Below are 13969 nucleotides of genomic sequence, written 5' to 3' on the forward strand. Positions count from 1 at the left end.
CTCTGCTGTCACACCTTTATTACAGGGGATGAGAAGAAAACTGATTCTTTGGCAAATAAAATAAAGCCTCCCAGAGCCCCTCAGTCTGGAAGGGCCCTTGGCAGTGAAATAAGGGGACTATAGTGCTTCTCAATTTCCCTAGAAGCAAGAAAGATTGCAGAGAAATGCAGGAGCATGAAACCTCCCCTGCTGGTGCCTGTGTCCAGCCCAAAGCCATTGGGGCACAAGGCGCCTTTCCAACAGGAACTGTTAGAGGATGGCTCCAGCTAAGGAATATTGTAATGGTCCCACAAAACCCTGCTGTCAAGAGTGACAGCTGACAGTCCAGCCCATGTGCAGGAGGAGGGGCGAGAGAAGGCTCCTCCCATCAACTCCTTCCTGTCATTGATATTTGCAGATTGAAGCATCAGGAAGCGGACAGGAAGGAGGGCACGGGAAGCCATCACCACACTCTTGTCCCACAACCTCTGGCAACCGGGGTGGTGAAGAGCCACGATTCACCCCCTCCCGGCTCAGCCTGCGCTCCTTGGTAAGCTGGGTACGAAAGATCTTCAGGAGGTCATCTACGGTGAAGCCACAGGCTGGCAGCAGCTGGGGGACAGAGGAGGCCAGGGGACAAGTGGGCAGTAGGCTGAGATGGTGGATCTCCCGCAGGCAGAACCGCATTCACCCCCATTAAAGCACCTCACATCCACCTTCCCACCAGTAACTGGCCTCTGTGAACTTCAGGAAGATGAACGCGTACTGCCACACACCCAGGGCTGGGTATTTTTAAAAATATATTATTTCTGTAACAGCTTCTGATTTTCTCTGCTTTGCTTCTTTTTGGGAGGGGCCTGGGTATCCTCTCTCAAAGCCACCCTGGATCCAGGGCCCTCATGCACTGCTGCATGCACTCATTCCCCAGGGAAGTGTAACACCTCATGTTTGGAATCCCCCCCGTAACTAACACAGGGCAGCACAGACCCTGCCTAGCCCTCCTCAGCTGAATAGGAGCCAGGGACTCAGACCCAGGAAGGAGTAAAGGGAGAAAGACTGTGGCTACTCTGCAGAAAAGAGTCATCATACCAACACTTGTCTAAGACAGAAGGAGAATTCATATCCATCCAGGCCAATCCATCCTTCCTAATGCCCTGCTGTGCTCAGATGCAACTCTGGCCCTTCCAGCCCATCCCAGACCCATTGCTGAAGCAGTATCAAAAGGGCAGGCCAGCATCAGAGAAATGCCCCCTTCAGAATGCTCCCAGGCCTCCTTTCACATGCAGAATGTCCAGGTCACAGCTGAATTCTGGCGTCTTTGTTAAGCCCAGTCACTGCCTGTCCTAGGGAGAGATGATCAAGTGCAGCCTGGCAGGGTTTATTGAACTGAGATTGCAGAGAGACAGACAGATGGATGCAGCTTTCGCCAGAAAAAGCAATTGAGAAAGGGATGTAGGCAGCTTATTGCATACATACACCGCACATGGAATTAGTGCCTGTAGGGCTTTCAAAGCTGTCAAGTCTTTTGCTGCTTTACAGGCAGACACCACACAGCTGCAGCAGCATTTACTTACACACTTGGCATAATCAGTTTAAAATGCCCAAAAGCATTAGTCATCTTTTCCACCCTCCCCCCTTTCTTCCAAATATAGTGTCTTCCCTCTCCCGGGGGAGCTACGGCCTGTTGATAAGAGCAGGCAACTACGCTACAAGAGTCTTGGCTCTGGGAGAGTATGTCTGGTGATCCCAGCAAAGGACTCAAAATGTGGCTGGCTCTCTGGTAGCACAACACTGTGGCACACCAAGCTATTTTTCCCCTCCCCCCAAAGCTCTCTCTCACACCTATCATTTGATTGTTCACATGTGGAACAATCCTATCGTCTTACATTTGTTTCTGGAAGCTCAGCGATTATAAATGTGACGCACGGGGCCATGACGTTTCCAGCCAATACCTTGCATTTGTTTAAAATGCTGTATCGGATGGAAATGGATATAGCCAACCCAGTGAGACAATGCACAGCACGCTAGTAACAGCATTGGGATAGGACGGGACATTCACTATGTTGGTGTCATCTCCCCCAAATAGTCTTTGGGACAGCTAGCCACCAGTGGCACAGAGCAGGGGTCAGGAGGTAGGACGAGGCTGGTTAAAATGGTAGATGCCAAACTGCTGCAGGAAGAGATCTACTTTGGATCACAACATGGACAGACACACATAGGAACAGCCCATAAATAAGTAACACAGCAATGTGGGGGGACGGGAGAAGTAGGTCTTTCCCAGGCATCAAGTTGTAGAGAGAGTAGATCATTACAACAAGTTCTGTATATCTGTAGCCTATATACACACAGACAAAGCCATCTCAGCAACAGCTTAGATGCCCCTGTGTAGTACAGCCCACACCACGATAGCCTCACAGGCCAGGAATTCTCTTCAGCTGCTCGGGGCCAGTTTTAAGTGCAGATTATTTGATGCCACGTTTGCCTGTAGATGCTGCATACTGAGATGTCCCAAGCTTCCAGGGATCTCGGGGGCAGTGGTTTAGGGAGCCAGGCTTCCCTTTTGGCCTGTCCACAGCTCTCGGAGCTCCACTTTACAGCCAAGGTCTCTCAAGGCAGCTTTGGCTATGTCGTCACAGTCCTGGTGCACCGTACGAGCCTGCACAATCAAGTCCTCAGCTCCCATCTCCAGGATAGCCTGAGAGAAGTCCCGGTTCCGGGAGACCAGGTTCCGGATCAGCATGCAGGCCTGTTTCTGAGGAGAGAGGGACAGGAGAACGGTTCATGGCTCATGGAGGGAGCATGGGGAGGAGCAGAAGGGAATCAGATGGTGCACGCACAGCAAGGCTGGGCTTAGTCTAGTGCCTGCTTCCTATGCAAAAGATTCCAACGTGCTTTGCACGAGTTGCTTTGCACGAGTTGGATCCTGGCCGGGTAGCAACCACAGATACAGAAGTGGCAGTTACTTTGCGTTCAGATCACAGATTAAAACCTGCTTCAGTGGGAAAACTAGCCAACTGCCCAGGGTCATCCCTGACTGCTTCCTTCACCACCCCTAGGACCTTTCACTGCCTCTTTGGCAGACTCAAGAGATAAGCACAAGGGTCTGACCACACGGTTAAATCCAGTTTGAACAAATCCTTCCCTTAACACACAGAACCCAAACATCCCAAAGTGACTTCCTAATTCTAGATCAGCCACCCTCAAACAAGGAACACAGGGCACGGTCTGGGGAGCTGGGCCCAGGAGCACCCTTCCGCCAGAGACGTTAGCCCATTGATTGCAACATGGGTGAGGACATCAGACAAGGAGGGAAAACGATCAGCCTTCCATTCTGGTCCCTGAATTCACTGAGCGCTGGGAATACTTTTGGAATGTGAGGACTCATTGCCTGGGGATGTTGTGAAGGCCAAAAGTATAACTAGGTTTGCTCTGGGTGTCCCCAAACCTCTGATGGCCAGAGCTGGGGAGAAGGCAGGTGGATCTCTCCAAATTGCCCTGTTCTGTACACTCCCCCTGAGGCTCTGGGACTGGCCGCTGTCAGAGACAGGATACTGTGCTGGATGGACCATTGGTGTGACCATTCTTATGAGGTCATAACACACTCTAGCGCAAAAAGGTTTTAAATAAAACATTTTTAAATGATGTAAAATATTTAGAAAAGCTATAGAGCAGGTACAGGATCCTACAGGGCTTAGGGAATGAGATGGGGGTTGATTTTTTCCTGTTAAAGGGTCTCACTTTGTCTTGGGGGACAGGCAGCCTGCCTTTCCTGTGACCAATTTGAGCAGGGTTGGCAGACTCTGGAAGGAATGTAACCCCATCCACGGGGCTGGGCGCAGGGCTATATTTACACAGGCAGGAAGAGGTGTTAGTGACACAGGTACGGCTTGAAGAATGCAAACTGCACAGCAAGGTCTTTGGGACTGAACACAATCAAAGGACAATTTCCAGTCCGAATCTGGCATCAAGCAGCTCAGACAGACAGATGCCTCTGAAAGAACTACAGAACGCTGCTCCACCCGCAACTTCTTCATTATCTTCACCACACAGCTGCAAACTCTGTACAGATTCGGGGTGAAAGACAGAGAAACCCAGGGAGGCAGGGAACCCTATGATACTGGATTAGTAATAAAGAGCTCCGAGGCAGGTACCTGCACAGCCACTTCTCTTGGATGCACCTTCATGGCCTGAAGAGCTACCAGGGCCCCTCCACCTTCCATGATGACTTTACAGTTCTCTGGCTTGCGCAAGGCCAGCATGCACAAGGCTGCACAGCCCTGCTCACATATCTGCGGGACCAAGAGGAAGAGGGGAATCATTGGCTGAAACAACTGCAACCAGAAAAGAGAGTCTGAAGCCTCCCTACCCCCAATTCATTCCCCCGGGAGAAAGGAGGCCAGTCTCCCACCGAGCCAGCATGCCATCTCCCAGGGGATTTACACAGTGAGTCTGGTGCTGGTGTGAGACATCCGTTTGATGGGCCTAGAGAACGACAGCCTGTTTATCACAGAACAGGTACAGCGTGGCCAACAGCCAGGCAAACACCCCCTTCTGACGCCACCCCTGTTGTCCACAGAGACCTCAGCTTTGCCAATAAAAGAGGCAACTGGAGAAAGACGTGGGAGGTTTTGATGGTAACATTTGCTGGCCGGTAACTAGTCCCATATATTCTTTTGACGCAGAGGCCAGCACACAGACATCAGAGAAGAATGATTTTCAGTGATGGCTGGATCTGAACTATTGACCTAGATGTATAAAGCTCAGTATCCAGTTTCCAATCCCTCGGCCATCTGGTCCAGGACCATAAATGTACGAGTACGGTAGAAAGTGGTTAACTGTTTGGATGTCATACAAACGCTTGCAAAGTAGACATGTAACCGGTCTAGAAAACAGGAGCGTTCAAGGGGTTAATGCATGCCTTGCTACACTGTCCATGCTGGGAGCAGAATTCTACTCGCTACGACTGCAGCTAGCACAGTTCTGATCCCAGCAGCAGCAGGGCATTGCTCCAAGTCAGAAGTAGTTCTGGGGGTTGCGAGTAGCACTGCCTGGGGAGGAAACGCAGGTGAGGGAACCGTTAATGCTGTTATCAGAACTGAAATAATGGGCCAAAAATCAGACCTCCAAACCCAGACAGACGCAGAGCTCCAAAGCACAGGGAGTCCGCAGCACACATACTGGTGTATACCTGAGGGCTGGCAAGATGATGGCTCATAGCCAGCACAATGAGGTCTGTTCCTCCAGTGTTGACTATGGCGTCTTTCACGTCATCATTCCCTGCGATGGCCCACATGGCGCTCAGCACCTGCTTCACCAGCTCCTGCACTCAACGACGAAGAGAACAGAGAGGAACAAAACCCACCAGATCCCGTGTAAGCCAGGCAAAACAGATCACTGCCACTCAGCCTGAAAGGCAGCACCTTCCACCTCACTCCCAGCCCTGAGACTCAAACTCAGAACCCCAGGCAGGACCAATGGGGGTCAAAGATTCTACCTGAATAGCAACATTTTCCTCAGGACTCCCAGCCCCTCACATCCCAGATGCCATTTTCCACTGGCCCCAGGCAGAATGGCCAAGTTGCCCCGTTCAGAGTAGCTGGGATTTTCAAAGAAGCCTAAGAGAATTAAATATCCAAATCCATAGAAATTCAGTGGGATTTGGGCACCCAACTCCCTAGAAAAATCAGCGATAGTAGGAGTATGTAGAGCATAGCCAATGTTCCAGCTTTCCTGAGAACTAGATCTATTCCTGGATCGGGGAGGCTTTATAGAACAGAGGCTAGAACCGGGGTGTTGGGTTCTCTTCTTGGCTCTCCCTCCAACTCTGCACATGCAACCTTGGGTTGCGTGCCAGAATGTAGAAGGTGGTAAGTGGGCATCAGCAGTGCCATTTGTGTGGTAAGAGCCCACGGGTAGAGGTTACCAAAGCCTAATGCTCATTCATGTTTGGAAAGTGCACTGAAGATGAAAAGCACCATGTTACGTACTAGGCAACATTATTCCCAACCCCCACCCATAAATATGCTTTCCTGGAAGAGAGGGTCCCACTCACTGAAGAGGGACAGTACCTGATGGTCAATGCAGTCAGCCAGCAGGGCCACCATGAAATTCAAGCCTCCAAGGTCCACAATCTCTTGACAGAACTCGTTCCGGACGGACAGGCGAGCCAAGGTGGCACAAAGCTCACGGAGAACACTGGAGTCGTCTGTGAATGCTGCAGAAGGAGGAAGACAAGGGAGGAAAATAAATAGGAGCTGGGGAGGAGGAGCTGACAGAATCAGTTTCACATGGGTTTTAGAAGAAGGACCAAGCATGAACTGGTAGGTTTCAGGCCAGTTCTTAGTGGGGCAGGAGTCCATGATCCAAAACTCACCATGATAACTGACACTGACTGAGACTCAAAAACCGCAGACTAGGAATTGAATGAGCCATGGAGCTTCACCTCCCTTTTGACTCACAGGCCTAGGGAGAGGCACACTGGCAGGATGTCACGTGTGGAATAAATTTACACAGCTATTGCCTGGGTTGTTCACTGCTCTCTAGCCAGGTGACTGTTAGCTCTGAAAACTGAAATCCTGACCCATCAGCTGCCTTTGGAGCAATTACCATACTCTGCCCTTCTGCAGCACATTTCAGGGGATCTGAAAGCATTTTAGCAGCAGCAAACTTCAAAACCCTCCCTGGGAGGTGAGCAAGTTATTACTGCCATTTTATAAAGGGGTCACCTGAGGCCCAGAGAGGTTAAGGTCACACACAGCAAGCTGGCGGTAAATCTGGGAAAAGAACGCAGAGTCCTAACTCCCAGGCCTCTGCTCTGACCACTAAACAGCCACACAAAGAACTAAAAATTAAACCTGCCGTTAAGCAGCATGACCTTGGGGTAGGAGAGCACAGAGGGCGTGAGATAAGAACCAGCAGTCAAAGGGTTAATACTACCTTTGGCAGCCTCTATGAGGATCCTTAAACCGTTGTTTTCTGATACAATCATCTTGGCGTGATCATGGGCCTGGCCAAAGGGCACACGAATGTCATCATCAAATGTCATGACCCTGAGCGCTGAGGAGGCCTCTCGGACCACCCCAGCACAGTCACCATGCCGGACAATGGCACCCGTCAGCAATGGCAGGATGCCACCTTTCACCAGTTCCTGGCGGTTCTGCTCATGTTTCAGACAGGCGTGTCGGATGCACCGGATCCCAGCTAGAGTCATTTCAGCGTCATCTGCATTTTCCTTCAGCATTTGCAGCAACAGCTCTTGGCCAGCAGAGTCGAGCAGGTCTGGCTGCCCATCCATGAGGGCAGAAAAAGCATGCAGGGCTTTGAGCATGGCACTTCTGTCTCCTGAGGCCAGCTTGCAGGCAGACAGCACCACAGGACAGGCACCTTTCTGCCCAGCCAAGTAGCGGACAGCCAGCTGTTCTCTGCATTGCTCACTGAAGCGCACTAGCTGCTCACCGACCTCACTGAGTGCAGAGTCAGCAATGGATTTTCTGAGTGAGTCTAATGTCTAAGGAAGGAAAATGGGGGTTAGTGTTCTGCCCAAAATCTCCTGAGAAAAAAAATCCACTGGATCATCACATCTGCATATTTATAACCATTTCGCCCCTTAAATTTAAGCAAATTTGGCATGATGAGAAACACTAGACAGCCCAAGAGATAGCCATTAGTCTTTAGGCACACAATGGGGTACAGATGTAAAATACTAAATGGCTAACAGGTAAGCATTAATCTTATTGGTTAACCAACCCTAACCATTAACCCCTAGCCCTGGCCCAGCCCCGTCGACCCCAGCCCGAGCAGCCCCAACCCCTTTCCCTTTAACCGACTAAATGATCATTTTAATAGTTTAAACAGTTAACTTTTTTAATGGGTATTTACATCCCTACAATGGGGTCAGAGGTGGCCTAGCACTGCTCTTCCCCCTGCAGCATGCCTCACTCCTGAGCTGCAGGGACCACCTCTAGGGACGAAAGGGGAATTCAGTCCCCACGGCCCATTCAGCTCTTGGCCTCTCTGCAGCGTTTGCCTGGAAAATGCCTCTTCTAATGGTGATTTTTGTAAAGTGGACGAACTTGCCCATTAGCAAGTGGACTGGATCCCACTAACTCATTTCACTCAGGCCAACAAACAGGCATCAGTAAATAAGAGCATAAGAGCTGCCATACTGAGTCCGAATATGGTCCATCTTGCCCAGTATCGCATCTTTGACAGTGGCCAGTACCAGAGCTTCAGGGGGAGTGTTTAGAACAGGGCAATTATGGAGCGATCCACCTGTTATCCTCGTCTGGCAGTCAGATGCGTAGGGTCTCCCCGAGCATGGGGCTGCATCCCTCACCACTTTGGCGAATAGCCATTAATGGACCTATCCTCCATAAATGTAACCAGTTCTTTTTTGAACCCCAGTTATACTCTGGCCACTACAACATCCATGGCAATGGGTTTCATTCACAACAATTTGTGTGTTGTGTGAAAAAGTATTTCCTCTTGTTTGTTTTAAACCTGCTGCCTACTAATTTCATTGGGCGAGCCCTGGTTTTTGTATTGTGAGAAAGGGCAAACACCACTTCTCTGCTCACTTTATTTATCACGCCGTTCGTGAATTTATAGACCTCTACCACCCCCCCCCCCCCCCCCGGGGCTTCTCTTTTCTAAGATGAGCAACCCTAATCTTTTTAGTCTCTCCTCATGTGGAAACCATTCCCTACCCTTGATCATCTTTGTTGCAATTCTCTGAACCTTTTCCAGTTCCACTCTATCATTTTTGAGATAGGGAGACAAGAACTGGACACAATATTCCAGGGGTGGGTGCACCATGGATTTAAACGGGGCATTATGATACTTTGTCTCATTTTCTACCCTGTCCTAAGGGTTCCTAACACACTGTTAGCCTTTTTGGACCACTGCTGCGCACTGAGTGGAAGGTTTCAGAGAACTATCCATGGTGACGCCAAGATCTCTTTCTTGGGAAGCCACGGCTAGTTTAGAACCCATCATTGTATATGTGTAGTTGGGATTATTTTTTCCCCAAGTAGGTTACTTTGTATTTATCAATGTTGAATTTCATCTGCCATTGTGTTGTCCAGTCACCCAGTTTTGCAAGATCCCTCGGTAACCCCTCACAGTCTGCTTTGGATTTAACTATCTTGAATAGTCTGCAAACTTTGCCACTTCACGGTTCACTCCCTTTCCCAAATCATTTATGAATACGTTGAACAACATAGATCCTTGAGGGACCCCACTGTTCACCTCTTGGCAAAGTTATACTCACTGCTGACCTAGGGCTAGACTGGAACCGAAGACGAGAGGGGAAAGGCTCCACATCATGTTACCAATCCTCAGACTAGCCAGTGATCCCATGTATGTTATTCATGCCCTTTTCAGAACATCTCTAGAGGTTTCATGTCAGGCTGACCCTTCCTTCTGGCCAAGAGGGGGCTGCCTGAAAGCTACTCCAGGCACTCCTTGCTCCTGCTGGCCAGGAAATATCATTTTGCACTTACATAGCACCTTCCACCTGAGGTGCTTCAAGAGCTAACCCGGTACATGAATATCCCCATTTGACAAGTGAGGAAGCGTTAAAGCACGGTGAGGTGAGCCCTTCCTCAGGGCTCATAGAGAGTCAGTGGCAGAGTTAGAAGTGGAAGCCAGAGCTCCTTACTCGAACCACTAGACCACACAGCTTGTTGAAAAGCTACAATTAACATTTTCTACCTGCAAAATGTCGTGTTTTTGCTCTTGGCCATTTTCAGAGGTGGGTTTCCGTGCAGCTTTTACAATAGTACTCAGATCAACTCCTAAAAAGCAAGAGAGAAGTAAGGAGGCAGGTGTACAGGAACTCTGGTGAAAACTGTGAAGAACATTAGGCTTATGTCTTTTTACTGAGGGTTAAACACAGGCATGGATTATTAGGATGTTTGTTATATCCTTTGGAAGGGATACAAAACCAAAGTCTTGGCCATTTGCAATCAGAAAATACCTTTTTTTAAAAGTAAGGGGCAATTCAGGCTAAATTCCAACTTGGAAAAAGTTCATTCTGCCTCTCTAAATTCCCTCCAGCTGTTTCAGCTTGAGCAGTTTTTCCTACCATGACCACTCCTTAAAAATGGGGTGTTGTAAACAACTTTGCATCCCACCTCACAAGAGGTTGCATTTTAGAGGCAGGCAACTGACCCTTACATGCAGATTCTCTGAAGAGCTTTGGGATCTTTCAGACTGAAGTGCCATAGGAAAAAGAACAAAATGGTTTAGAGAAGTGCTTCCCTTTATTAGCAGCCAGTTTCCAGAAAGAACTGAGGACATATTTTGGGATTCTTTAACACCCATAACTGGCTTATATGAGAGCTAAGTTAGCATTTCTAACACATACCCAAAAGCTCAGCAGACCCCTGATTTTTAATATGTTGAAAGCATTTTAATTACATATCTGTCATATCCTTATTGCTTCAGAGTGAGATGGATTTGCAATACCCTGAGATTCAAATTGCTGGACAGCTTCTTTCGCAGCCTCATCTGGATCCATTTCAAATTCCGTGATGTTTTCTTGCACCACATCATCAAATGTTTCCTGTGTGATCCGTTTGGATGCCATTTTATTTGGTTATTAAACAGGAATTGAATGGCTTCTTGACCTGTCATCAGGAAAGCACAGAATTAGACTTGCCCCAAAATATTATGAAGTTTTTGACAGCAAGAAACAAAAATGTTTCCTTTTGACAGATAGTAGGGTGAGCACAGAACCCAGAATCAGAGAAGTGTAGGACCGGAAGGGATCTCAAGAGGTCATCTAGTACAATCCCCTGCACTTAAGGCAGGACTACATAATAACTAGACCATTCCTGACAGGTGTTTGTCTAACCTGTTCTTAAAAACATCCAATAACAGAGATTCCACAACCTCCCTAGGCAATATGTCCCAGTGTTTAACTACCCTGACAGTTAGGAAGTTTTTCCTAGTGTCCAGCCTAAACCTCCCGTGCTGTGATGAAGATGGCTAAGGGGACTGGGAATAGGATGTAGAGCCCCTCACCTATATAGGTCTTCAATTCAAATCTGGCCCAAGTTGGTAATGACCAGAAGGTATTACCATCTGACACCAGTTCAGTGGCTGTGGTTGAAGGGAGTTTGAGGTTTTCATTCCAGTTCCCAATGGAGTGGCCACAAAGCAAACCATCATATTTGGTGCTAATTGAGGCCCCTTTGTTGGCAGTCTCAACGGAGGCCAAGTTTCTTTATTGACCATGGAGACTGAACGCCCATCTCTCTGTTAGAGGGAGCTCTTCATGCTCAAGAGCCAGGCATACCGTCAGAGAGGAGCATGGAGAAGCTTAATTTGCTGCTACCTATTCTGCATCTATTGCGGAGATACACAAAGGATTTCAGTCACCAGTGGTTCTCAATCTGGAACCTGCCCTAATCTTCCTTCACCAGCCTACCAATCCTGATATCACCCCAACAATTCATGATTTGCTCTGTGTTTTTTTTAAAAAGCCATCATCAACTTGAAATCTAATTAATTAAAAAAATATTTAAAGCAGGTTTAGATTCACCATGGTGAAGTGACTACAATTCAGGACTGGGAACCAGGGCTCCCTAAACTCTATTTCTATGATTTAGTTGGGAATTGATGATTTAGATGGGAATTGGTCCTGCTTTGAGCAGGGGGTTGGACTAGATGACCTCCTGAGGTCCCTTCCAACCCTGATATTCTATAATTCTCACTCAGCTCCTGAATCCTCTTATCAGTTTCTGCAGTTTTACAATCACATATTCCCATTTTTTAAAACATATTTTCTCTCCTGTTGCTGTGTGAAAGCCTCAAAAAAACAACCGGGGAAATGGACTATACCGAAAGAGATGACCCAGAAAGCACCACTAAAAGTTCAAGACAGAGAGAAAAAGATATATATTTCCTTTATCTCTTTTAGTTACATTGAACTTGGATGTAACACTGATGGATCAAATTCACACGAGTTAATTTTTTTTTAAGTTGACACTGTCCATTTATAAGCATTTTAAAAAAAACGGAGGCAATGAAGATAAGTGACTTGATCAAAGCCAGAAAGTTTCTGTATGTGATACCTCTGATTCAGAACACAAGAGTGTCTTTTTTTTTTTTTTTTTAATTAAAGTATTGTGGCAACATTTGTGTAGTTTACCATTCCATAAAATATTTTTAATTTGATTCAGACACAGAATCAGAATTTGAGGGGTCCTGGTTCTCAGTCCTGTATTCTAGCCATTTCACCATGGCACCAGATCCCAGCAGTTACAACATTACATATTTTAAACATTAGCAGGGTAACATGTCTATCCTATTGATTGTAAGCTCTTTGGAGCAGGCACCAGGTTTTCCTCTGTTTTGTAGAGTTTCCATTGCACCATGGCACTCAATAGGTAAGAGTAATCTCCAAGGAGAAGCTGTGCTTTTATAAGTTATTATTTAAAATTCAATTAAAAAAAAAGAGAGAGAGACAGCGAGAAATGCAAAGCCACAAGCCTTGGAACAAGGGGTCTTTGCTCCTGACTACAGATGCGAAGGTTCATATGGCACGGATGTCACTGCAGCTCTACCTCTTCACAGCTCTGAACAGAAACTGCGGAGTTGGCCAGGCTGCGCTGGCGAACCAGTCATGGGAGAAAGAGCGGACTGCATGAAGATATGACACCGCATTCGGAGTACCTGCCTGGGCAGATATTTATATTATCAAAAAGCCATAAGACAGATGCATCCACCAGGATGCAAAGGATGGTCAAGGAGAACTGGGATAAGCCAGTGCTTGGCCCCCAGGACTGGTCTTTCAGTCACTAACAGCAGGTACGCTCAGCTTTTATCCTTAGCTTAAAGATAAGCCTCTGTGCTAGGCTCCAGCTTCCCTACCTGGGTCTCCACAATCTATCGGGCCCTGTAGCTTGGGATGGATAGGAATGGGGTGTTCGCGAAAATGCCATTCAGCTGGTCGGTAATGAAGAGCAGCTCAAGCCTTGCACAGGAGAGGATGCCCCCCCCCCTCGGGGGGGGCAGCTTGCATGGAAGCTGGAGAAGCAGGAGCAGAGGAGCCAGGCACGTGTGGCCCCGGGGGAGAGATTAGAAAGAACGGGTGCCAGCCTAGGGGAGAGAGGGGCTGGCCAGGGCTGTGTGCAAGGCAAGCGGGGTATTGCTAAGGTACAACGCAAAGGGCGCTGGGTGGGGGTTTATGAGGGGCTGTGGCGCCCCCCTGGGGGAGGGGGGCGATCCCCCATGGACTGGGGAGGGGGAAGGGAGCTACCCCGGGGAGGGGGGCGATTCCCCATGGACGGGGGACCACTGGACTGGGTCCTCTGGTGAAGCCCATCTCAATCCCTACCCCCCTCACCTGTGGGCCTCGCTGCTCGCCGTAGCTAGGTTCCGCCCCGGTCAATAAAGAACGAGAGACGCTCTGAGAACGCGGCTACCGCACTGACCCACTTCGGCCGCCATACGCCCTCCACAGCGCAGAGAACCTCACCACACCACGCTCTCCCCGGCCCCACTCAGCTGGGCGCCACACAGCTCAGAGTACGCATGCGCACCACGGGCACCACTTCAGTATGAAGAAATTCACCCCATCCCACACTGCACAAAAAGATCACGGAGAATGCGGACTGCGCAGGCGTCCGAAAGGGATCTCAGTGCGCGTGCGCCACAAACTCACGCGCGTTCCTCCGGCGTTAAACCAGGTAGGTATTGCGCACGCGCAGAACCGTCCTGCGCGTGCCTATTATCTTCCGTGCTCAGCGAGCGCCTTACCCTCTCCAGCGCATGCGCGGTGCGCGACCGTTCAGCCAGGCCAGGCGCCCCGTGGAGAAAAGTCGCAACTTGGACGAGCTGATCGGAGCTGGTGGATAAATCGCTGCTGCCGGGCTTTGGCGAGCCGCCGCCTGCACCGCCCGGGGGTGAGAGGCTGCGCGAGCTCTTAGTTAGTCCCGTCACCTCAGCTACCCGTGTTTGGGGAGTTCCCTGGGGTTTCAAATTT

General features: G+C 48.9%; 1 protein-coding gene across 2 annotated transcripts; it reads right to left on the bottom strand.

Annotated features, from left to right (window-relative positions):
* Positions 1-1346: 1346 nt before the first annotated feature.
* Positions 1347-13819, bottom strand: ARMC6 (armadillo repeat containing 6). Of its 2 annotated transcripts, none has more exons than XM_065422069.1 (8): positions 13744-13819; positions 10447-10607; positions 9691-9773; positions 6916-7486; positions 6048-6193; positions 5168-5299; positions 4131-4268; positions 1347-2731 (listed from the first exon to the last, which is right to left on the bottom strand). In XM_065422069.1, the coding sequence occupies exons 2-8, from the start codon at positions 10565-10567 to the stop codon at positions 2519-2521; spliced, it is 1404 nt and encodes a 467-aa protein (XP_065278141.1). In that variant the 5' UTR covers positions 10568-10607; positions 13744-13819; the 3' UTR covers positions 1347-2518. The 2 variants fall into 2 exon arrangements, with proteins under 2 accessions (XP_065278141.1, XP_065278140.1); XM_065422068.1 differs by lacking the exon at positions 13744-13819 and adding an exon at positions 13331-13576.
* Between the last annotated feature and the right edge of the window lie 150 nt (positions 13820-13969).

Source organism: Emys orbicularis, chromosome 24 (genome assembly GCF_028017835.1).
Source record: "Emys orbicularis isolate rEmyOrb1 chromosome 24, rEmyOrb1.hap1, whole genome shotgun sequence".
In the NCBI taxonomy this organism is placed as follows: Eukaryota; Metazoa; Chordata; order Testudines; family Emydidae; genus Emys; species Emys orbicularis.